The 26,504-nt window shown below is 39.6% G+C and overlaps 1 protein-coding gene across 3 annotated transcripts in view; it reads right to left on the bottom strand.

Moving 5' to 3' along the window:
• Window positions 1-13,413, bottom strand: part of SKAP2 (src kinase associated phosphoprotein 2) — a 159,207-nt gene extending 145,794 nt beyond the window's left edge. The window contains exons 1-3 of one of the 3 annotated variants that reach the window (XM_054726072.1): window positions 13,140-13,413; window positions 3,788-3,893; window positions 3,155-3,180 (exon numbers count right to left, since the gene is read on the bottom strand). In XM_054726072.1, the coding sequence (XP_054582047.1) occupies window positions 3,155-3,180; window positions 3,788-3,893; window positions 13,140-13,206 (199 nt within the window). In that variant the 5' untranslated portion in view covers window positions 13,207-13,413. The remainder of the gene's footprint in view (window positions 1-3,154; window positions 3,181-3,787; window positions 3,894-13,139) is intronic. The other 2 variants (XM_054726071.1, XM_028155430.2) reach the window with 2 other exon arrangements.
• Window positions 13,414-26,504: the final 13,091 nt, after the last annotated feature.

Here is a 26,504-nt window from a genome sequence, read left to right as displayed (position 1 = left end):
TCTATACAGAAAATAATCACACCTAAGTCATCACGGGAGTAGAACAAGACTAATATAAGGGAAAGATACAACTATAAGTAAAGTTTTTTGTCATCTAATATATATTAGAAAATTATACTTAATACTCAGTCAATAACAGTCTTTACTCAGTTATTTCAAGTTATATTTAAGACACCTATGACCTTGTTATGTGACACAGAACAAATTCTAAAATAATCATAATTGTATTCTAAAATAATTCTAAAATGAACATATTCCTACTACATAAAGCCTATATTCAGATATACTTTATACTACTGGGCTATATGGCAACTAAGAATAGGAAACCGGGTTATCCCATAATTCTGTAATGTGCAATATTTGAAGGACACAAGAAGGAACTCTATTCTAGGTAGAAGAGCCAATATTTCAAGTGAGTAACAGGGACTAGACTAAGCGAGATAGGTCCTCGTTGCTTAGATTCAAATCTTTCTCATTTACAAGCAAAATTAAGGAATTTAGAAAACCAACTGATCATTTATTCTAAAGTCACAATTTGTCAGACCTCCTCAATGGAGAATCTAGACTTCAGGATATGAAAAGATAAAAATGAGGACCTTAAGGAAGTCAAGAAATGAAAAGGGAGTGTTAAGACCACAGCTTGCTATGGAAATGGATATAAACAGCAAGTAAAAACTTAACTTAAAGGACAAGTTTCTTATAATACAAACTATTCTCATCCCAAAAAATTGGAATTAAAAACAAATCTTACTCTGAGATCTGTGCAGCTTAATGTATCAATTCAAATGGTTTTAAGAACTAAAATACTGCTAACGGTCAAGGCTGTACTGTTCGGTCTCACGATGGGGGGGGGGGTAGCATCTACAGTGTAGGAAGGAGGAGGTGTAAAGGGTAGTCAGGAAGGGCATTAAACCGTTGTGTACCTTGGAGAAACTAATAGCTCACTTAATAGAAATGAATAAACCTGGATTAATTCATTCTACTTCAGAACTCACTACCTGGTCCTTTTTCCTCCCAATAATGTTATTAACATGGTATTTAACTGTCATTTGAAAAAATAATAAAGTATGTGAAACAAATAGGAGTCCAAAGGAAACAAGGAGGAAAACAGCCCCAGTTCACTTCATTGTGACCCCATACTGACCTGAGAGAATAGAGGGAGGGAAAGAGAAAGAACAGGAAAACAGCTGAAAGGAATCTGCCCAGGTCACCTTGGATGAAGACACTCCCAAACCCCAAGGGGAAGATGTAAGAGAAAAAAGAAAAGCAGCTCTTTCAAAACATGCATGGGTGCAAGAATTTACTCAATGTAGAATCTGATCATTAATACATCCCTACTTTTGTTTAAAACGTATCGTGAATAATTACTTTGCAACTATTAAATGTGCACTTCAGTTTACCATTCCTAACAAACTACAGGAATGGTCTTGTTAGAACAAAGCTGTACTTTGGGGTAAGATGGCATAGAATTGCTCAGCTTCTCATATTTCTCCAAGGTATACATCTAATTTATCCACAGGCTCACTTCGGAACAGGCGCTCCCGGTGATTAGTTAACTCAGTACAGCAGTATTGAACTACAAATGACTTATTCAGAGGGAAATGATTATGGGGAATCTCTGAATTCTGTGTTATTTGAACTCGTATTCTAGGCTCATTTTTCAGTTTCTATCAAATACTATATAAACTTCCATTCTCTTTAGAGACAAAGAACATATCTCAGTAATGTAATTTTAATATCCACACACCTGAACAAGCCCTAAACCAGAATACCGAAGGGAAAGTTCCTACCCTATTACTGAATCATATGCAAGCAGACAATGACTTCATATTATCATGCTTTCTTAGCTTCAAATTTTCTTAATGTGTTAGTCACAATGAGAGAGTGACAAATAATCCCTAGTACAAAATGTGCTTTTAAGAAGAAAGGCAAAATCTAATATTTCTCTATAATCAGTACACTGTATAAAAGTTATCACAATTACAATGTATAAATTTATTGTTTCTACATTTGACTAAGCAAAATGAAGCCTAATTAAACCCATAGTTTAGGGTTTGTTGTAGACTACCAAAAAGTGGGTATTTGTGGGAAGCTCTTCTCTTTAACAGTGTTAAAAAATTAAAATGGAAAAAAAAAAAATCTCATTCCCTCCAATCACAACAACCTTAATGATTTAACGTGAAAAGTACTGTGGTTTCCTTTTAACTGTTTGATTTTGGGCTTGTCTGGCTAAGTACTTGGTTTATTGAAACTGTCACTACTCTCTCACTTATCAGTTGGCAGAGATATGAATTACTCTGTGGTATCTGCTAACCCCAGTTAGAAGATGTCATACTGTTTTCGCCCAAACACAGATCCTAGCTCTGCGTAGGTTAACTGACCTCATGTTGTGACCCTCATACCAGCGTTCACAGGACTCAGGTCATGACCTATGAATTAGCATCATGCTAGTATGGGCCTTACAGAATTAAAGATGTGAAAAAGCAGGCACTTCCTACGCCTCTCCTGACTTGGTTTTCAGTGTGCTAAGCAGCTGTTTCTCAAATCTACAGGAAGACCATCAGGTAACCAGCACTCTCACATATTAAAAAAAAAAAAAAAAGAAATTGAATTTCCTTCTTTGAAAATTTCTATGGCATACATTTATTCATATCAAAAGGATAGTAAAAACCAGCATTTGAAAAATATTTTACTTACTTTCTTGACAAAAATTGTTCCTGTTTTTAAAACAATTATCCTTAAAACATTATAAGTACCCAGCCCTGGGACCCTCTGCTCCCATCACTACTATGAAATCATCTCTGCGGTGTTAAATGGCGTTGGGTTGGTATCTCACCTCTGCTTCGCCAAATTATTCTACGAATAGCTGCAAAGACAGACCTTTCTTAACCAATTTCTGTCACAATGGACTCTAAGACACATAAAAGCTAAGAATGTGAACTAACGGAGATTTCTTCGTCAGAAGACTCGTGCAGAGTAGATTCTGGATATACTTTTTAATTTTTTTCTCAGCAGGGGGAGCTAGCACTCTCATCTTGAAAGTCTAAGTATACAGTCGGATATTTAAATTTTGATTCCAACTATCACATTTCAGTATGTGTCAGATCAGCCACAAAGAAAAATAACTTCAAGTTGGACAAACTTGAAAATTTACCTTTGTCTTTAAATTCCTGAAGATAGCTGCAAAATAAAACAAGAGCATTATATTTTAAAATGAGGACTGACATTAAATCAAAACAAGATCTAATAAGTGACAGTAATTCAAAGCTATTTTAAAATGTATATTATAAACATATATTTGGAGAGAAAAAACTACCTCTTATCCTGAAATGACAATCCTAAAAGATTTATGGATTTATAATAAAAGGATTTTTAAAAACCTAAGTTACAGTAGTAAAATCAGAACATATCTTTAATACCTACAATTTACATTAATTCATTTCAGTATTGGTGGTTATTTTCCATATTTATGTTAAAATTTTCAACCTAACTATGTCTTATCATTTAAAACAAATATATCCTCACCTAAGCAAAATAAACAGTTGAATTTTGCTAGAATGCTTACAAAAATATATATTCACAAACCACAAAAAAGGGTGTTATGATAAGCAAATCTGTTTTTAAAAGCTATTATAGTGAAAATATATATTGTCCTCTATAAATACTTAACAGCAACTAAGTAACATTATAATTTTAATTCAATGACAATCAATTCTTTATTAAAACATTAATTAGAAAGTTGCTTCTAAGTAAAAAATTAATAATAAAAGGCAAGTAAGCGACTTACATAGACTTTACATCTTTTATCTTCTTAATAAGAGATTCTCTCTTTTCCTTTGCTTTCTTGGATAAATTTTCCCCTTTCAGTACATCTGCTACAAATGCTTCAACATCTGAACCATAAAATATAAGAAACAGGATACAAATTGTAAGAAAGAATCATTTTTTGTGAAGACAAATAGGACAATGATTGTTTCTATCCATAAGTGTTAATATCTGTACAATCTGTTATAGTTATTTATCAGTCCAAAGCGTAACAGTTGAAGTATGTTTCAAATAGTAAGTTGGACAAATTTGTTCACCAGTTAGCTAATAAAATTTGTATGCTCTACTTATGCTTAGCACAGCAAATGCTATTTGGATGTTTGGCATCATTAAACCAGGAAGAAGCATACAAGTTTTAATAAACTATGGTGCCCCATAAAACAAATTCCTACAAAAGCAAGCACAGAGCTTTCATCCATGTGTTACTGCCATTTAATAGTATTTTGTGAGTTCCTGTATGACTAGGTCATTCAAAATATTACACCAGTATAAGCTAATGACTCTGGAAAGGCCTGTTTTTCCCATTGTAATCTATTTTCAGTTGTTCAATGCTTTAAAAGGAAAAAATAAATCTCCTTTTCTAGCCAAGATTCCCCAAATCAAACCTCCTCCTTCCTACCTGCCCCACCCACTCTGGCCAGCCACCCTCAAATAAAAAAAGATAATCAATTGTGTGGTTTTGTGTGTTCTTGCCTTGGTATTACTACCTGAAACATTTCTTTAAGTAAAGGATTAAGTAGCAACAATACATTCATCCACTATTTAAAAATATAGTAACCTAGAGATAAAATTTCTATGGCCTCATATAACATTTCCATATACCCTCTTTTTAAAAAATTAATAAACTTCTAAATTATTCTGCTATCTAGTTCTCTCTAGTATAAAATTCCAACTAATCCTTACCGGTATGATTTTATAATAGCTCCATTCTTATTGTTCATGAAATATTGTACAACTTTAAATTAACTTTATATACAGAATTTTAAATCCCATTTTGAGATCTCTAATACAGAGGATACCATAAAAATTTTTCAAGTAGGTATGACTGCAAACCATCCATATTTCATAGCGAAGAAAAGTATGTATGTTTTACTTTCTCTTTACTTAACTACATTGTCTCCTAACTCACACTGATACAAAGATAGTAGTCAAGACATACAATAATCCTACATGTGTTACTTCAAAGCAGTCCAGGAGTCTTTCAACTGTACTTACAATGAACAATTTAAAACCTAGTGTTTGAGATAGAATGTCATCGATTTTAAATTCTTGATTACAAAAGTATCTTGAGACCAGGAGCAAAGCTGATAAGCTGTTGTTCTCTATATTCACAATAAATGCGTAACGGTAATTTTCCCCTACATCAATATGACAAGGGAAAGAATGAAAATTTAATCTTGATATGCTTTTTTAAAAGTCGCTTTCTGATATTAATGTTAAAAGTGAGTCCCCAAACAAACGGAAAGCGGCCAAGTGTCACAGCTTCACTTTGAGCTGCCCATGTGTCTGAGGAGGACACAGAGGCACCCCCCGGTGCCAGGCCAGTGAGACCCAGACTTCTCCGGTGAGCTCCAGCAATAAAACACTTTTGTGGAAGTGCTCTCCTCTACGCTCTTTGCATTTTGCACCCACAGGAGCGCACGGACTTGGGACATTCCAGGGTCCGCTGCAATGGAAACGCTCATTGGCTGCTCGGAGATGGTCCCAATAAATCTGCTGAGAACGCGGGGTGGGAAGGAGCAGCATCTCCACTGATTCTTCCTTCCCACCCGACTCGGCCCCTGCGAGAACCCCGGCACGATGATTGGTGAATGTTACTCCCCCTCCGAGTTAGTCTTTAATTCCCTCATCCCCGAGTGTTTAATTGCCTATTTTACATTTTCATTAGACAATCCACGTTTAAACAAACGGGATCTATTTTCTATCTCCGGAAGCAATAACAGAACGAATTGCAGCCCAAGAATTTTTTCTTTAAAAGGTCATTTCAGTTCCAGAAAAAAAAAAAAAAAAAAAACAGAAAACATCAAAAGCTGCGATGCTCTACATTAGTGTTTCCCAATACTCTCCAAAAATGTTGTAAAAACCCGGGTCCCTGCTAGTGTTGCAGGAGGAAGTGCTGGGAGAGAGTGAGGCTGCGGGAACCAGCTAGGCTGCTGCTGTTTGTTCTCCGGGTGCAGGTGGGGAGGTTCAGAGACTGGGCAAGGGGGAAAGATCTATATTTTTAGTCTCCATGTATTTATTCCTAAACTTATTCCAGGAAAGGGGTTTACGGCAATTTACTAAAGTGATTTAATAAACATTTTTTTAAAAAAAATACTTCTCAAAGGAGACCAGGAAGATGTAGAAACTGCTTTGCTGTGTTTTTTTTTTCTTTTTTAACAAATAAGAGCTTAAAAGTGGAAACCATGACTGCAATAATCTTAGTTTGTTGGTGCCCACTGACTCGGGTGGGTTTTTAAGGTTTTGCAAACTGGGTGTGTGTTTTTCTGAAAACCCACACTGTGCCCACTGATGTTCGAGTCCAACGAAACCGGCCTCTCCGGGCTCAGGGGACCCTCCGGGCCAGCGGGGCCTGCGCCGGGTCCCAGGCAGAGACCGGGCGACCAGCGCTGAAAAGTTCCCGGGCCGCCCCGGGAGGAGCGTGGGCTCCGGGGCCCGAGGCACTGGGCGCGCGGGGTGTTCAAGCCCCGGGTCCCCGCCCTGGGAGCTGGGAGAAGGGAGCGCCGCGTCTGGGGGCAGCACCTTCGCCAGACGAACGGGACTGGCTCTGCGGCGGCTTTGTGGCTCGCAGCCGGGGTAATATTTCAAAAGCGAGCAGTAAAAGTCCTGGGCGAGCGCAGCGCTCCTCCGGCGGCCGGGAAAGAGATCTGAAGCGTTTTATTGTGCTCGGCATGGCCCTGCGCACGGTGCGCGGGGGGCGCAGGAGCCCTCTCCCACCTTCCTTCAGGGGTCGTGTCCCCGGGTTAGCAGGCGGATTGCAGACTCCGGGCCGCCTGGAGGTCGGGGAACAGCCATAATTCGATTGCGAGAAAAGGTCAGCCTGCCTTCTGGCTTGCCTGTGGGCCTGGTGAGTCAGAATTCCTCCTCCTCGGAAGGAGGTCGCCACTCCCGGGCGCACGCCCCACGGGAGAGGAGAAACTCGGTTCTCAGAGGCCCCCAAAGCACCAGGTCTTACCCCCGCCCCCTGCAGATCAGCGCCCCGGGCACCCCCAGAATTAGCCCCATCTCCGTCAGTCTTTGCCCTCAAGTCATCACGGAGGAGAAGGTTATCCCAGGGACTGGACTGTGAATGAGCTGCTTTCTGCTCCTGTTACTCCTCTCTGCTGTCAAGAGTAAACATCGCCCAGTGAGACTGTAAAGACGTGGGGGACAGAGAGGGCCTCTATAGGATCAGGCTTACAATAGCTCTGTAGATAAAAGTTAAGGTCTGAAAACAAAATTAAAAGATGACATCGTATATTGGCTCAGCGATCTTCGAGCAGTTTAACTTGAGAAACCTTTCAACAAGCCATCTCGACCCCTACGAGGCCAACACTTAGCACACACCAAATCACCGAATGGCACTCCAATTGTCCCCTTTTCCTTTTCTGTACATATACCCCCCCCCCCCATCTTAGAAAAACTGCCACCTGAGTGGCTAGGACAGGTATCTAACACACACACATAAAGGCTAACTGCTTTCTACCAACTTCTATACATAATGAAAAGGTGAAACCACACGAGGTTAGACCAGTCTTTAAATTCTTGCAAACAATAAAATTAACTCTGGGCTTCTTGACGCTGAGTACACAGCACCGGTTCCCACTCTGGAAGAAAGCGGATGTTTGACCACTTGCCCTTACCATCCTCCACCAGCAAACAGCCCGGAACATGACTCCAGGCTGGAGGTTGTAAACAAGTCACAAAGGTAACACCTGGTGGCTTCAGCTGTCCCCTAACCACCCAATACCTCCCTGAGTGGACACACACACACACACACACACACAGCCTCTGTGATGGTCTCAATGGTATAGAAGAGGGAGGCAAGAACTAAACTGAATCAACTACCATTTGCTCAGCACCAGATCAATAAGTGTAAAACCAACCACACCACACCCCAAATGGCTTTACTACTTAATTCCACATCTTTCTCTACTTTCTGAGGAGGGCCAGGTTTCCGTTTGTATTCACTGAGGTGTTATCACCAAACTGAACGTGGTAGGATCCCAGCCAAACTTTAAGCTGGCACTGGAACAAAAAGCAAAATGCTTTGCTTCTCTGTTAAAAGGAGGGATGGCTGACCACACACAGCTAAGGGTGAAAACATGAAAATTAAACTGGGCACATGTACATCATGGAGCCAAATGCCCACAGTTGGAAAACGGTTAATTGAAAAGTTATTGATTGCCTTAATCAATGTCTTTCTCTTGATTGCCTCGCACGTTTACAGGTTATGGTTGAACTGTGGACTTTTCTAACATGGAAGAAGAGGCATGAACAAGCACAGGAGTTCCTATAGAAGACATACCTGAGACTTATATCCTATCATCTGATAAAATTTTCAAAATTGGCTTTGAAAGCTAAATAATTTATTTTGATAGAAAACTAGGCTGTTGAAGGACAGAGATGAACATCTTTCACCTCTAAAAGATGACCCTTGATAAATAGCACCTTATGATAATCAAAATCTTTTTACCACGCATTTTCAAAGAGGCCACAGTGAGTAACACATTAGTCTGAGATTTACACTATATTCACTGGTAGGCAGCATCTATTATCGTGTGTTCAGTATGTGATTGAAAAAGAAATGTAAACTCAGTGGAATGAAAAAAATAGACTTGGCTTTAATTGAAAAAGACAAACTAAGTGAATAATGAGTATATAAAAACTAGCCTATGCCACTTTTATCACCCATATATGACACTTAATCTTAAATTTATGAGAGACAACTGAACTGTTTCAAATCACCAGAGGCTTTTCCCACTCTGTTGTTTCTATCTTCTTTCTAGTAAGACGTTAGTGCTGATAAAGTAGAGATAAACTCATTTGGAAAATTTTTATAGACTGCTCATTTTTTAGTATATTTAGAATCCCTACTTTTTAAACAGGAAACCAGTGATCATTTGGATTGAGTAACTATAAAAAACTGTTTGTACTATCAAGAGCCTTACTTAGGAATCTGAGATGAGAATACTTCCCATGGAGAGCCATGTGGAAAACAAGCCAGCCCCAAAGATCCCCTCCCAAGAAAAAGTGGGACATCATATGCTTAAGACAGGTAAATAATTTTCCCAACATCACATCTTAATTCATCTGTTAATCTGACTCATATAAGAAACTGTGAATTTCTGGCCCCTTGGCTTACAAACACATTTTCTTATTTCTGGAAGAGAATATCTTAAGAGTTGTCGTAGACTGATTTCATTTTGAGATAAAATGTTCTCCTGTCAACTTTATGCTCATTAGTTATCACTGCCAAAAGGGGACTGGCTTGCTCTTGCTCTGAAGAGAAATCCAGGTGCTAAAGAAACAGGTGACTATTGGTGACTCAGTAGGTGGCACTCTTCCCTTTACATACTCAGCCAATGCCCCGGAAGAAAGTTATGGGACACCAGATATACCATAAATAATTCTCACAGGAAAAATAAAACCAAAATGTTGACCAAATTATAAATGGAACTTTGGAAAGGTGGAAATCAAACCATATTTTACTAGCAGTTAAAAAATAAATTAAAAAGAAAATCTCTATTTCAGTTGAATTGCATTCTTTACCTAATGCCCCCAAAGGGATTATCGATTAATAATTTGTGAAAATTAAAAAAAAAAAGTGTCCTGGAGATTCCCAATAGGGGAAAATGCAGTATTTCAATGCAAGACTGCCAGATGAATAAAATCTCAAGGTCACTTTACAGGAACCACATAGCCACTTTGTTTATTGATTGTTCGGTCTGGTTTTGATTTTTCAGAGCATTGATATCCACTATATTCTTCTTTTAATATTGGTTTCATTTTCTAATTTAATAAAGACACTAACATCTTCTTACAGTTTTCCTTTTTAAATGTGTTGTCCTAAAGCAAATGAATGAGAATATCTGACTGCAAAATACTAACACTCCAGTATTCAAAGGGTGAGCAAACATATGGAGGTTGGGGGGCCAGTGGTTCCAGTTCCTCTCACTTTCTTGGCTGCCTGGAGGAAAAACTCACATAAATCAAGATTATTCTTGCTGTTAGTCCTAGTCAAAATATTTGGATGTAGGAGAAGATTAAATGGACAAGATTTGGGGTTATCCTTTGATTCTAATTATCCAGGCTAAACCTGTTCTTCCATTGTTGTGAAAAAAATTACACACGATGCAATATACAGATCATGTGTCATAGAAATGTACACTTGAAACCTATATAATGTTACTAGCCAACGGCACCCCAATAAATTTAATTTTAAAAAATTTAACGGAATTTTAAAAAGAAAAATATTAACGATTGCCTGTATATGGCAGTTCAAAATTTGCTTTTAACAGCAGAAATCTGTAAACATTTTTCCATTCATGAATCGAAGAAAAGCTCAAACACTTTTATAAAAAGTATAGGCTTTCAAGATTTAAATACTGATTCCATATAAATATAAATAAGTAACCAATTATATAGCCACTTTTTCAAGAGTACCATTAAATACCAGTTAAGAATGATATCCTCTATGGGTTTTGCATTTCTATAGAATGTTGTTGCTGTTTTAAGTGGGAAGGAATGAGAAGGGGTTAAGGGGAGAGCCTAAAAGTTTTATAATCAGAAAGAAAATAATAAATGGGTAAGACTACATTTGAGCACCTACCTCCACCAAGCAGTTGAAATGTCAAACATTTAAAACACATGACACATAATGACTTGAATAAGACACATAGAAAACAAAGGAAAATGTCCAAACATTCTTATCTTGAAAGGCATTATCTTTTGACTTTATATTCTTTTTTTCTGAGGGCAAGGGATTTAAAACGCCTGAGAAGTTCAGGTGCCTGTCTTCTCTGCCTTGGAATTCTAGAACAATGCCATGCACCCCAACAGCTCTCAATTGTTATCCCCCCCCCCAATATCTCTGTTCTTAGTTTCAAAGAAAGAACTAGGTAAGCCAGTAATAGCTATAAATTTCAAGCCAATACCAATTCTTCTATAGTTTTAGTAATTTTTATATTTAACAATATACTATTACCCAATACAGGTCATCATGCACAATTCCAAAAGGTTTGTTCTGGATGGAAAATGCGGGGAAAAAACCTGAGAGCATTTATTCTTGAAAACTTCCCTACCTCAAAAAAGATTGTAACTACAGTCAAATATAAAATGTTAGCTTTCTTTGAATAAGTCAAAAAAGGAAAACTAAAAAACACTGGTTCACTTATTTCTTTAATATATATTATTTTCTCAGAGCCATACACCTTGAAAATACCTTCTGAAAATAAAGTGTCAGGCAAATTTATAATCTCCAAAATTGTAATGTTTTAACATTTCATGTGTTTTAATATGTAGTTTGCTTCAATAATATGAAATATTGAAAAGATCAATAAGATAACTTTCTAAATGCTGATTTCAGACATGATGCAAGTATATTACCTGTCTAAAGAAAGAGATGGCTAATGTATACAGAAAGTTAGCATTGATAGATAATTTAAATATTATGTAATTCTAAGGTTTCAGTTAAGTTACTCAAATAAGAGCCATATGAAACACTTGTAATATATGGGCATCAGAGAATAAAGGGTCTCATAAAGTACATATCATACTATCTGCAAATGTATGCTTATAGATCTAAAGAGCAAACTGTCTACTGTGGGGGGCTGTCAAGCTTTAAAAGCAGGCACCCAAAGGTCTGTACTTTATTTCTTAAATTCAAAAATTCATACCTTCATAAAAGAGGGGGGGAATTCAGTTCTAGACCTGGAACATCCTGAAAATGGTAACATCTATTTTTGGAGTAATGATAAATACTACTCTGATCTGATTATTAAAATAGTACTCTAAACAATAATACGCTAAGCAATTCCAACATCGTAATAACAAAAAGCGTTAACTGTAGTAAAACAAAACAGTACTCATGTGAAACTCTAATATAATGGAATAAAAGATGTCTTTTCAGTTCTTTCAATATTTCCCTTAGTGGTACCCATTACTGACAACAAGCATTTCTTAGAGTAAAATACTATCCCACCACAAATGCATTCATCACACTGTAATCATGGTCACACAAACTAAATCTGCATCCATACACTAATGATTTTCTTTTCTCTGTCGTATTCATGATGCTAACCTCTGAAACAGTATAGCAGAGTATTAGATTTGGTCTCACACTATAACTGTAACTTACCACTTAAAATGTCACATTTTAGATATTGCTTTTTACAAGTTAAAATAACCAACTTGTAATATAGGCATCTAAAAGAAACTCTTTTAATACAGGATATTCATGACCAATATTGAAAGATAAATACTTAAGAGACAACTAAAGGAAAACTATCAAAATTCAGTTTCCAGAATTCCGATGCATGAATGACAAAGTGAGTAATGGTAAGAATTCCAGGGCATCAAGATAGGTTAAGATTTGTGTTGCCCTAATATATGTTCTACCTTATGAAGAAATGTCAATTTTTCATTGGCCCTTAGCTACAATACTCATCTACATTCCTAGCATGTAGCCTTGAAGGGCTGCATCTTTAACTCCTAAAGCAAGTTCCTATAAATGGTAAAACTGAAAAGGGGAAGATGAGGGTGCAAAGATGAAGTGCTCTCTTTGTGACACAGGAAGCTGGACTTGAACACATCCTTCCTTTTTAGTAGGTTACTCAAGCTGAAGACAAGTGGCCATTTGAGAACCAGGTCCTTTCTGAGTCTTCAACACGAGTGGACTGAATGTTCAAGAGAAATGGGAGTTTTAGAAATGACAAACCCTTCCATCGCATAACCCCTAACATCTGTAGCTCAGGCATCTCTTTGCTTCTTTACACCCTTCTCCTCCTCCACTGACCAGAAAACTACTTTCATTACTGATCCCTTCCCAGTTCTCTCTCTCTCTCTCTCTCTCTCTCTCTCTCTCTCTCTCTCTCTCTCTCTCACACACACACACACACACACACACACACACACACACACACACACGGGCTTCCCCATCATCCTAGCACCCACATTCTACACACGCTCACTCCCCCTCTCAGACCCCGTCCCACCGGCCAGGAGACAGGGGACCGCGGGGAAGTGGGGGACGGAGTGAAAGCTTCTGTCCCCAGCGGCTCGCCGTCCCTGCGCCCCCGCCCCGCCGCGTTACCCGCCCCCTTCCCGCTCTTTACCTGCCAACAGGTTCCTAACCTCCTCGGGGAGGGGGGAGGGAGAGGAGGTACTGCTGGGGTTGGGCATGTCGGGGAGCGCGGGGCGTGCGGGGGAAGGATCTGCTTGGGTGGCGGCTGCGACCTAGGCTCTGGCTAGCCGTCCGGTGAGCGCAGCGGGGCTACGACTCCGGACACGCCGGGCCGGGGACCCAACAAGGAAGTCCCTGAGGCCGGCCCGCGGCCCTGGACTCTCGGCCCTGCCCCGCCCGCAGGTCGGGGCGGGGCGATGGGCGGGCCGGAGACCCGTGCCTGCGGTTCCCCACTGCGCATGTGTATCCCTGGGGTTTCCTCACCTCCGAACAGAGCCTCCGGGCGGGCACGCCCCCCTCTACGTCACGAGCGGGAGGCGGGGCCGCTGGTGGGAAGGGAGCCGGGGGCTGCGTCACCTGACCTGCGCCTGAAGCTCTGGCCGCCATCTTTGTTACTGGTGCCGCCGGAGCCGCTGACCGTTTCCTTGACGTCTCGGGAAACACCGAACCCATGGTGCATCCAAGTTCTCCGATTGGGAGGCCTGGCCAACGACCTGCACCACCGAGGTGTGACACCTCGCCTGGCAACCCATAAGGAATTTTCCACCGACCTGAGCGAGTATGGCCTTCTTTGTCCGATTGCGTGAAGGCAACTGTGTCCCCTCTTCCGCCAGTCCTCCCTGGGAAGCCAGTCCGGAGAGCGATCTGATTGGCCCTTCCGTTATTTTCTGCCTAATTCGGATTCTTGGGGGTGGTGGAGGTCCCCCACAAGAACGAAGAGTGGGGAGTTCTAGTCACTATCATTTCGACTTCATACATAAATGATAGGTAGGTAGGTAGATGGATGGATGGATACCACTGTCCATCTAAAAGCATCCAATTGCTAGTGATTAGAAGAGGAGAATTATAAAATATGTTCACTCCAACCTGATCCTTTAGTCAACAAACACTTATTGAGTGTCTTCTATCTGTAAATCTTCTCTCAGGTTTTCTCTAAAATCCCAAAAGACACGTTCTGGTGCTTTGAGAGAGAGAGAGAGAGAGAGAGAGAGTGTGAGAGTGTGTGTGTGTGTGTGTGTGTGTGTGTGTGTGTGTAAAATGCACACATATTTCTATTTCTTCCGCTAGGAACTGCCATGGAGAAGCTTTTTCCTAGATGTTACTGTTGTGTTTTGAAGATAGTATTGGGCTCCAAGCACGATGTAAATTGTTTATTCCTCTACCCTCCTGACTAGATCATTGGCCCTTAAACTTTAGTTTGCATTAGAACCACAGAAAGAACCTATTACAATGCAGATTCTGAAGTCCCACTCTCAGGGATTCTGATTCAGACAATTTAGAGTAGGGCCTGATTATTTGCATTTTTAAACAAGCCTTCTAGGGGTTCTAATGCTAAACGTCCTGAGATTTGATTTTGAGAATCGTAGGGCACAAAGTTTGTCATAACTTTCGTCCATAAACCTGACATAGAATAATAGCTCTATTAATATTCATACCAAAGAAATCTCAGTAACAGCAAAAAAAAAATTAGTCAAATGCAATAACATTTTTGTATAATAATTCTCTAAGCGGTACACCACACACTAATTGTAAAAGGAAAAATTAGAACATTTTGGAGTCTTCTCAAAATAAAACAAAACCAAAAATTGAAGTAAGACATACAACATAACAACAAAAAGACACCCCCAAAACAAACCCATTTCCTAAAATGAAAACTGAAATTCCTACTCAGATTTAGACATGTGATGAATTATAGAAAGAGTGCTGAAAATTCTAATTCTTTTCAGTGGAGGTAAAGGTGAGTATAGAATCATTTTACAACATTGGTCCTGCAACTTCAAAGAATTATTATTCTTAAACTACAAAATTATCTTTCTTTCTAAAGAAGGAAGAAACTATTTCATGGGCATTTTGTATTAGTGAGGATTCTATCTCCCTTTACAGTTATTACATAAAATTCTTTGTCTTGTCACTTTTTTTTTTAATATTAAACTAGGCCTCCAAGTGTTCCTACCTTTTGTTTTCTTCTGATAGACTTGGCCAGATTTTTTTTTATTCTCGTGTCTCATTCATTTATTTATACTCAACTCATTCCACAAAGGAATTGAGGTGATTTACTCTTGTATCAAATAGACAGCTTTCGGGAGTGTATCAAATGGACAGTGTCTACACTGCTCATTATGACAAGTCATTCTTGTTACTGAGAGACAGGAAACTATTAAGATGGCCTTAAAATATATAGCATCTAGTAGTCCAAATGAAAAAGGCAATAACAGAAAATGGACTTTTTGTATGAAACACATTTCCCCTGTTTAGGAAACCATTTTCAGACACAGCTTCATGATGGATTCACTTGGGCAAGGCTTTGTATACTCTATCATTTTTACTGTTTATTGTTAAAGTTACTGAAATTGATTATAAGACAGAAAGAGAAATAAACAGAGGCTAGGAAAAATATATTCTTATTTCTCTTGTTTCCATAACAAAATCTAGGAAGGAAATCAAATCATACTTTACATTTCTTAAACTAGTCATATTAGATAAAAATGAATAATAAATGAAACTTTAAATCTCAACCCAAGAGAAGTAGCAGCTGCCCCACCATTCTGCAAAGAAGATTCTAGACTCGGGGGGAAAAAAATCTCATGATCTATCTTCTCAAAAGTAAATAAATCCTCCAGTTCAAAGAATGTGTGTGTATGTGTGTGTGTGTGTGTGTGTGTGTGTGTGTGTGTATATATATATATATATATATATATATATATATATGTCATGCGCCACTTAAGAGTAGGGATACATTCTGAGAAATGTGTTGTTAGGCAATTTCATCTTTGTGCAAACATCATAGAGTGTACTTACACAAACCTAGATGTTATAGCCAACTACACACCTAGGATATATGGTATACTCCTGTATATATAGTCCATTGTTGACCAAAACATCCTTACATAGCACATGACTGTATATCTCCGTATAACTAAAGCTAACCCCCTTCCTTACATCTTTTTTTTAAATACACTTTTTATTGATTTCCAAAAGGAAGGGAGAGGGAGAAAGAGAAATAGAAACTTCAATGATTAGAGAGAATCACCGATCGGCTGCCTCCTGCATGCCCCCTACTGGGGATTGAGCCCACAACCTGGGCATGCGACTGACAGAGAATTGAACCATGACCTCCTAGTTCCTAGGCCAATGCTCAACCACTGAGCCACGTGGGCTGGGCCATGTTTCAAATTTAGCTTAGCTAAACCCACAGGCCCAGGTTTAAAAGAATCTTAATGAGCATTGAAGAAAAACAGTGAGCTGAAACACAATTTACTTTCCTCTGCCTCTCTTATCTTCCTTTTGTTTGGCTTTCATAGACATACTATGGAAGAAATACTTAGGTATTGTATTAGTTATCTGTTGCTGCATAACAAAACTTAGCTTAAAACTTGTTGCCCACCCTAAACAGTAAATATCTCACAGTTTCTGATGGTTAGGAATTCATGAGCAGTTTAGCTGGGTGGCTCTAGCTCAGGGTCTCCATGAGGTTACAGTCAAGCTGTAGACTGGGCTGCAGTCACCTGAAGACTTGACCATAGCTAGAGGATCAGCTTTCAAGACAGCTCACCCACAAGACTGTTGGTTGAAGTCCTCCATTCCTCTTTGGCTGCTGGCAAAAGGCCACCGTTCCTCATCACATGAACTTCTCCACAGGGCTGCCTAAGTGTATTCTTAACATGACAACTGGCTTCCTCCAGTGGGAATGATCCAAGAGATAGGACAACCAAGACAGAAGCTGCAGTGTCTTCATGACTTAATATCAGAAGTAGCATAACTTCACTGCTTCCATATTCCATTGGTCACACAGACTTGGTATATATAGAGGAAAGGGACTACACAGATTATGAGCGAGTACTAGGATAGTGGTCGGCAAACTCATTAGTCAACAGAGCGGCAAACCGCGGCTCGCGAGCCACATGGGGCTCGATAGCCGCAGTTTGCCGACCACTGTACTAGGAGGTAAGAATCACTGGGGCCGTATTGAAAGCTAGTTATCGTAATTAGCTCTCTTGTCCTCCGTGATTCACATCTCTCCCAGTGAAAAATAAAGCCATCTCCTCTCAAAGCCACCCAGAAAGTCTTATCCTATTACAAAGTCTCATCAGCTCAAAGTCCAAACTCATTTAAATCGAGTCCAGGTGTGGATGATGTTTCTTAAATACAGCTGCTTGAGTACAGTTCTCTTGATCTGAAGACCCAGGAAGTAAAAAGATAAGTTGTCTGCTCCCTCACATAACATACATGATGGGACAGGTATAGGATAACCACTACAGACATTCCTGTTCAGAAAGGGTGGGGACAATAAGAAGTATACAGAAGTCACTGGTTCATAGCAATTATGAAATTCAAGTAGGAAAATGTAGAAGTTCTTTGGTTAGAACAGTTTTACTCCCACCTGGAATAACTTCTCCATGGATCTTGGGTCTGCCCTCTGATTCATCTTTCCTTTTCCAAGAAAGGTAGCCTATGTTTTCTGTTGTATAGTTTTCTCAATCTGCTTTTCATTTTAAAAAATCTTTTTTTTATTTCAGAGAGGAAGGGAGAGGGGAGAGAGATAGAAACATCAATGATGAGAGAGAATTATTGATCGGCTGCCTCCTGCATGATCAGAGATCTAGCCTGCAACCCAGGCATAAACCCAGACTGGGAATCAAACTGTGACCTCCTGGTTCATAGGTCAATGCTCAATCACTGAGCTGCCTCAGCCAGGCTGCTTTTCATTTTATATTATCACTATCCTGATGTGTATCAGGGTTCAACCAGAGAATCAAAAACTCTAGAATGAAGGTAAATAGAGAGATATAAAGGAATTTGTTACAGAGCTTTGACCCTACACAATTGTGGAAGGTGGTTAATTGATGCTGGAGCTTGAATTCCACAAAGTAGAGTCAGGAAGGGATAAGGGAGGAAATTTGTGACAAGCTGGAACACAGAAGCACATGCCACAGTTCATGAGGACAACCTGAAACCCAAGTTCGCTCTTGTTGCCTCTAACTCTGATGGTGTGGATGTCCTACAGAAGCCAAGGTCCTTCATTGCAGAGTTAAACACACACTCAACTCTGGACAGAAAGCTGAATGGTGAATCCAGCAGAAGGTGGAGCAGTTGAAGGCTCAGCTGCTGCCTCATGCCAGAGACGTGAGCTAGCAGAGATGCAACAATGTGACTCCTATGTGAGCTACAAAATACGATGTAAATCAAATGTGAGCTACAAAGAGGCCTCCTGCTTCACTTCTGCAAATCTTACATAAATTCTCTTTTGTTGCCCACCCTAACCAGAAACAGACAGAAAAGGGAAATCCAGGAAATATAAGTTGACAAATTGTAAAGCCACCGAGCATATGCACCTGTGCTATCATATGTAAAGGGATAGAAGCAGCAATTGAAATTTTGCTTTTAAAACTCTTGAAAGCTGTATTTCAAGTCAGGACTCTTTAAAAATTTTTAGAAATGAAGACTTGTTTTTATTTTTAAATTCTTATTCCTCTCTTCATTTGAAACTTATTGGGCTGGTAAGTGTAAGTTTATCATTGAGTGACAATCAGAAGGAAAAATATATATTCTCACTGGAATTCATATAAAGTAATTTTCCCTTAAGTGATGTGATTCAGAACCAATAGATCCTGATAGATGTGGTTCACTAACTTATCTTTTGAGTTTTTAGGTCATAATTATTATTAATCCTATTAGTATAATTTATTAATTTAGTAAGATAAGGTAACAATTCTTTCTCCTTTGTTCTGCCTCTCATTTGCATACACACAAACATATACTCAGACATTTTGCTGCTCTGGCCAATCATCCTATCTAATAAAAGAGTAATATGCAAATTAACCATCACTCTGCTGCACCCACAAGCCACACCCACCAGCCAATCAGGAGCAAGTATGCAAATTAACCCAACCAAGATGACTGCGGCCACAGAGCGAGCAGGAAGCTTGGGTTTCCCTGGCAATGGAGGAAGCCAAGCTTTCCACACATCCTGGTGTGCCCAGTCCTCTGCTCAAGGCTACAAAGTTTCAATTATAGAAGATAAATAAATCCCAGATACCAGGGCCTCCTCTTGGGTCACTGGGGGGCGTGGCTAGCCTGCAAACCACCACAGGCCCCTCTCCCAGGCTGCTCACACCCCAAGGGAACCCCCACCCTGATCTGGGACATCCTTCAGGGCAAACCAGCTGGCCCCACCCGTGCAGCAGGCCTCTATGCTATCTAATAAAAGAGTAATATGCAGATTGACCATCACTCCAACACACAATATGGATGCCCCCATGTGGTCAAAGATCCTGCCCCCATGTGGACACAATATGGCCATCACAAGATGGCCAGCAGGGGAGGGCAGTTGGGAGGGACCAGGCCTGCAAGGGAGGGCAGTTGGGAGGGACCAAGCCTGCAAGGGAGGGCAGTTGTGGGCGATCAGGCCAGCAGGAGAGGGCAGTTGGGAGGGACCAGGCCCGCAAGGGAGGACAGTTGGGGGTGATCAAGCCTACAGGGGAGGGCAGTTAGGGGTGACCAGGCCGGCGGAGGAGGGAAGTTGGGAGCGACCAGGCCTGCAGGGAAGGGCAGTTGGGGCCGACCCGGGCCTGCAGGGGAGAGCAGTTGTGGGGGACCAGGCCTGCAGGGGAGGGCAGTTAGGGGTGACCAGGCCTGCAGGGGAGAGCAGTTAGGGGCAAACAGGCTGGCAGGGGAGCAGTTAGGCATCAATCAGGCTATCAGGGGAGTGGTTAGGGGTGATCAGGCTGGCAGGCAGAAGCGGTTAGGGGCAATCAGGAAGGCAGGCAGGCGAGCATTTGGGAGCCAGCAGTCCCAGATTGGAGAGGGTGCAGGCTGGGCTGAGGGACACACCCTCTTGTGCACAAATTTCATGCACCGGGCCTCTAGTTTATATATAAGAATAATAAGCAGTTTAATACAGACTGGATTTGAGTTCTTAAAATTCTGTGTCTGTAAGATTCTAGGAATTAGGAATAAGATAAGGGGAAACTGACCATCTCATTTCAGACTTGTCAACAACGCTACCTAGTTCTCTTTCCAGGTAACAGCCCTCTTTTCCCTTTAACTGAAATTAATATTCCCTATCCAGACTTGAAATGGTCTTCTTCTTATAGTACATCTATTCTCACAAAGCAATGTTAAAATACCAAGCTGTCTGCTGCAACAGTAATTCAGTGGGTTTGCGCCTAATATATTCATGAAGGGCTTTGATGGATTTGATAACCATAAGCAGCTGTTAACATTAAACTGCCATTTAATTTTTTTCAGTGACTTTCAAACTTGTCAATATTAAACAGTAGTGTTTTACAAATGACTACTTTAAGACCAATAAGAGTAAAATAAATAAAACTTAAAAGGCTCAACCAAATTCTTCCTTTTTTCTATGGTGTCCCACTACTTAGCAAAGAAAAGGAAAACATGTTTACAAGGCTTGAAGCACTGCTTTGAATATTTGCCTATAATTTGCATGGTATGTTACTATACCCAGAAATTCTTCTATTCCTTCCCCTTTTCAGCCCCACACCCATTTAATTTTTGTCCTTGTTTATATATCTCAGCTCTAGTTGGGAAAAAAACACAAAAACAAAAAAACCCTAATCTGGAAAACTACTGGGTAGGTCCACTTAAGTATAAACAACTTTAACTAGTGACCAAAAAATTAAGTATATTTGTCCTCTTTCTCCTACAAGCAGCTGAGGCATGTGGGCTGTTTTATTTTTTATTGTTATTTATTGGCTTTTCTGATCGGTACTGGGCTAGACGGGCCAGACACGCCCTGGAGCCCTCCCGAAGTCCCTCCCTAGCCCTGATCATGCACTGGTGGGGTCCCTCAGCCTGGCCTGCACTCTCTTGAAATCCGGGACCCTTCAGGGGATATCGGCGAGCCGGTTTTGGTCCAATTCCCAATGTTGACATATAACATTGTATAGGTTTAAAGTGTACAATGTTATGACTTAATAGATAATGCAAAGTGTTTACCACAATAATGTTAGTTAACACATGGGGGCATGTGCTTTTTAATGATCCAGGCACACCAGAAAAAAAGCAGTGGACCAAAATAAAGTCTTAGATTCTGTGCTGATGCATCACTCTTCAAGAATTAAATAAGAACTCTAGCTCTTATTTGCAGTTATTTAAGTTTATTTGCTCAGCTGAGGAAATAAAGTTGATCTATTATGTTTTATGTTTAAAAATATAAATACAACACTGAACCAATGGCATTTGCTCTTTGAAAATGGAAGTAGACATTTTCAAAAGTGACATAACAATAACATTTTTTCAATATTGTTAATGTGGTCTGTTATTACTTGCTCATAGAATAGCTACAATTCAGCCAGGACCAGAGCAGGAGCCTGGACATGCAATAATTCAATGTGTGATTAAGAAAAGGCAAATATTAACTCAAAAGATTAAAGAAAAGATGGAGGAGATAGGATTATTATATATACAGATAATATTATTTATATTTACATATTAAAATGTAGAGTATTGTATAAAAAAATACATATCAAATCCATGTTCAATCCCATTTCATAATACAATTTTCACTTTCACCCCCAGCAGCATAATTTTATGACGTTTTCCCTTGATAATCTGGATCTTAATTCGTCCCCTTTTACTTTTTACTTGTTGAATGACTACTTTAGTGTGACCTCATGGATTAAGTTTTGGTAAGCAGAGGAAGTCAGTGCTATTGACAAATTGTGGCCCAGTCCTCACAATGTGTGGCCTGCCACAAACATGTCTTCGGCACAATGAAGAACATCGAGGGTTATGTAATTTACCAGGCTGATGGGCTCTGCTGTCCCTCAGTCCATTTGTTCAACATTCTGAAAACGCATTACTGTCTATCAGGGCCTTGCTTCCTCATTTTAGTTCTTGGCTTTGATCCTGAAAGCATCGTGCCTTCCCCGAGAACCACACACTAGAAGAAAAAGCACCGGCAAACTCCATTCCTCTCCAACCCGCTTAGTTTATACTTCTATGAGTATTCAGCTTTATTTTTCTAAAGTCATCTTAATTTTTTTCTAAGAGGTAAGACATTATTATATTTGTATGCAGTACTGTCAAAATGCATACTTTTTAAAATCTGGAAAAATTGCTTTAACTTGGTGGAACACAAAAAAGGAAATCCTGAAGCATCCCCAAGTTACATGCTTTTATTATAGTACTTAACTGCTACCCATTAGAAGAGCATAGTCCTCATTTTCATATTTTCAAATAAAATATAGCCATGTACTTCCTGGGGAACAGTGTTCATATGGAACATTTTAAAAGAAACTGTCTTTTTCAAGAGTGAAAAGCACACTGCTTACATTAACTAACCTGAGGAAAATATTTTAGTTTGTACATCCTATATAATAAAAGGCTAATATGCAAATTATCCCCTTGGGAGTTCAACCGATCGGGAGTTCGACTGCCTGCTATGATATGCACTGACCACCAGGGGGTGGTGCGGAATGAAGGAAGGCCCTGGCCAGCAGCTGGCAGCCAGTGGAAGGAAGGCTCTGATCAGCCCTGATCGCTGGCCAGGCCTAGGGACCCTACCCGTGCACGAATTTCGTGCACCAGGCCTCTAGTTTCTACATAAAAATATATTACATATCTGTAATATCTATACTACCATGCTATGACCTAAATAAATTAAGATTTAGGCCATACATCAACATGGCAAGGTTAAACATTTTCAAAGTCATTCAAGTAACATTAAAAAATGTATTTTGTCTAAAACAAAATATATTCCTGTTGAAGCTATTTACAAATACAATATTTGTAAAAAAATATTATGCAGCACTGTGATTGCAAAAGAGAAGCACTTACATTGAACCAATGTTAGTTAGAGAAACTTGACAAAATTGATTCAGCTATAATTTGCCAAAGGGCCCATCTTAGATACTATCTGAAATAATTTCCTCTGGCAGATAACAGAACAAAGTGTCTTCTGCTTTTCTAGATATCTTTGTGGTTCACCTTTTTGTTGTGATAGTGGGTGGTTTTGGTTTTTTCTCAACTGAAAATATTTGAAAGACATTTTTCACAATTTAAAGTTTCAATTGCTTTGAAATTTTTAGTCATTTCAATCATTTCAGTTTCTAAGACATGACATGTATTATAAGATATACCTGAATGAATTAGTAGAAAGCATATCCCATTTCATATACCATTTTTCTAAAAAATAAAAGCTAATATAAGAAAACAATATATTTGACACATGAATTATTAACAAAAGTCTCAAATTTTGTGCATTCAAATATATTCACATTCTTGATTTTCATATCAGTGTTACTCATCATATAATCTAGACAGTTGTAGGTAGAATTCAGAAATATATCAAGTAAAATATATACATAATTTTAAAAATTGAATTGCACAATACTTCGGGAAACTTTTAAAATTATGGTGTGGTTCTATAAAATGCATAGAAGCAAACCAAACTTCAGTCTTTGAAAAGGCTTAGTTTTTTATAAAGTGAATTTTGATTGAAAATTATTTTCAATTATTTTTAACGAGAGCCTTTGAATGCAGTGCCTGTGCTATACTGATTCTCTGAAGAAGAAAAAAAGCCACTTAAGAATTACCATGTGTGAGTTAAATGAAAGCCACCCAGTTTAATGATAGTGTCCCTAACTGCTCATCACACACTCATAGGCTTGTCTTTTATTATCCCTACTCCTCAGGAAGTTTCATCTGAAGGAAACTAATACTGGACATTTTCAATACTACATTTTCTGATGTTTTGGGGATTTGCTGCCCTTATGTGATTGCTTTAAGTAGCAACAAATCAGAAAGCCATCATAATATTCAGATGAAGCAGCGATTCTTGCTGCCTGGGTTCAGCATTGGTATTTGGAAAGGTGGAAATGAAAGTGTGCTCCCAACATACATAAATAATCTCCTGATCAGCTTGACTCAGAAGTATATAATTTTTTCTCATTGCTTTAACATCTTTTCCATGTGGGTCAGACATTCAATTTCCTTTTACTGATGCACATGATCATAAAACACTTCAATAAATGTGAAACATTTATTGTTTCTCTACAAATATCCACTCCAGTTTTATTGAATTTATTTTTAACTTCCATGCAGTGGGGTCTATGTAAGTAGCTAAATACAAATTGGTAAAAGAGGAAATCTTGTAAACTCTTGATGTAAATGCAAATTATTTCAATAAAGTCTATTAGGAGCAACTTCATTCCCCCCCCCCCCCCCAGTGGAACTGCTCAATTAACATTGCAATTCTCAGTGAGCTTTATACTAGTATATGGAATTTGAAGACTACATGACCGGGAGACAAAATCTGCTATTATCTGGGTAGTGCAAGCATGTACACTGATTTTGAGGAATTCTCTTAGTTAGGAAAATACTGTGAAATTAGCACTGTGTGTTTTGTAGTCACAGGAAGGTATTCTCTAGGAATAAGGAAACTGAGAACATAAGATTTCATTCTGAGAATTAAACCAAGAATTCAACACATAAGTGGGGCAGGAGCAGATATATGCAACCACTTAAAAGAGACAGAATATCTGTCTTCTCGGTTCAGAAGACTTGGCTGTGACCAGATTAAATGTGGGAACCCATTTCTCAGCCTTGAGATCAGTTGTAAAAGCACGGAAAAGAGGGAACCACGAAGGCAGGAGTTGACAGTGCTCTCCTAAACATTCCCTAGGAAGGACAGAGACTTGGGCAGGAAACATCCATTTAAATGGGTGAAACAAGCTTGTTAAAAGCAGATGGGAATAACCCAATTGGGAAGACATTTAAAATATGTAAATAGCACTTGTTTCCTGAGAAGGCAGGAGGTGTGGGACTCAAAGCACAGACCCTGGGTGGGAAGAGAGAAGGAGGCCAGGCCGGGATGAATAGAAACATGAGTGGGTTAGGAAATCTGGAGGGACTTCCTATCTGAAGGCTTCTGTTTTCTCTGAGAAGAGGTGAGGTCATCTACTGAGAGTGTGTGGAGTGGAGGAAGGGGTGGCAGGAAAGAGGAGGAATTGCAGGTTTGATTTTTTTGATGTTTAATAAAGATTAGTTTAACAATAGCAATACCTTCCTCTTCAGCTAGCTTTTGGCTAGCACTCAATGTGATTCAAGGAATCTGGAATGGGAGTATTTTTATAGCTATACTAGATGTACGAAATTCATGCAAGAGTAGGCCTTCCTTCTCCCGGCTTCCGGCACCAGCTTCCCTCCGGCACCCGGGACCCTGGCCTCCCTCAGGCCGCCGGCTTCGTCTGGAAGGTCGTCCAGAAGGACGTCCAGTCTAATTAGCATATTACGCTTTTATTATTATAGATAAATAAAGGTAAATGTGCCCTATGACATCATACAACAAAATAACTATTCATACACACTCTTGAGAACAAATCATTGCTACTTGGTATCTATCATGATTTATGTATTTATTGTATTTCATTATACAGTGGTGGAAATTAGTAATGCAACTGGGATAAGAACTCTGGCCTCGCTTTATATTACAATTGTATCGTAGAAAATGTTTTCTACTGTGAGGTTTATCTTTGTTTGCTTTGCTTTTTTTAATCTGTGTGATAAAAACAGTCCCTGTCTTTTTAATTGGATTTTAACTAGGTAGTGGTTTGCTCCCCACTTGGACTCAGTGAACCCTAAAGCCAGTGTCTTCATTAGTTTAGGTTGGACGGGGAATGACAGAAAGCCCCAAGTGCAGTGGCTTAAGCAGGATAGATGTTTATTCCTCTCTCGTTTTCAAAGTCCAGGCAGGCAGTCCAGGGCGGGTACGGCTGCTCCAGGTGCAGAGCTCCTCGCCCTTTTTCTCTGGTTCCTTCAAAATGTGAAGTTTCAACTTCATTGTCCAGGGTGGCGGCATCTGTGTTCCAGGCAGGAAGATGGAAATGCCCAAGAAGCGTGGCCAAAGGCATGCACTAGCCTTCTCTTCAGGCAGGTTCTCAAGCAGCCACGGGACAGTTCCACTTCCATCTCATTGGCCAGAACTGAGTTACAGGACCACACTAGCGCGAAGAGGCCTGGGGCGTATTTATTCAGGGCAGTCTGGTGTCAACTAAAAATGGTGTTAGTCTAGAAAAGAGAACATGTTAGGGTCTGACTCGCTGCCTATCATAGATGTTGGGGATGCTTCTTCTGGCTGAATAACCGCAGAACAAAATCGATGGCAGCAATAGCTCAGTGAATCTGTTTTGTTTTGTTTTGAAAGTTTTCAGGAAATAGTTCTACTTTTCATCTGAAACATGCTGCTAGCACCTCATCGCTCCTGGTTGAATGTTCTTGTCTGTTACAAAGTCTTTGTTTCTCTGTTTTGTTTTGATAAAACCTTCCTTTACAA

The sequence above is a fragment of the Eptesicus fuscus genome, chromosome 14 (genome assembly GCF_027574615.1).
Source record: "Eptesicus fuscus isolate TK198812 chromosome 14, DD_ASM_mEF_20220401, whole genome shotgun sequence".
NCBI classification, from domain to species: domain Eukaryota; kingdom Metazoa; phylum Chordata; class Mammalia; order Chiroptera; family Vespertilionidae; genus Eptesicus; species Eptesicus fuscus.
The sequence above is the reverse complement of the archived record's forward strand: the minus strand, read 5'-3'. Positions and strand labels throughout refer to the sequence as shown.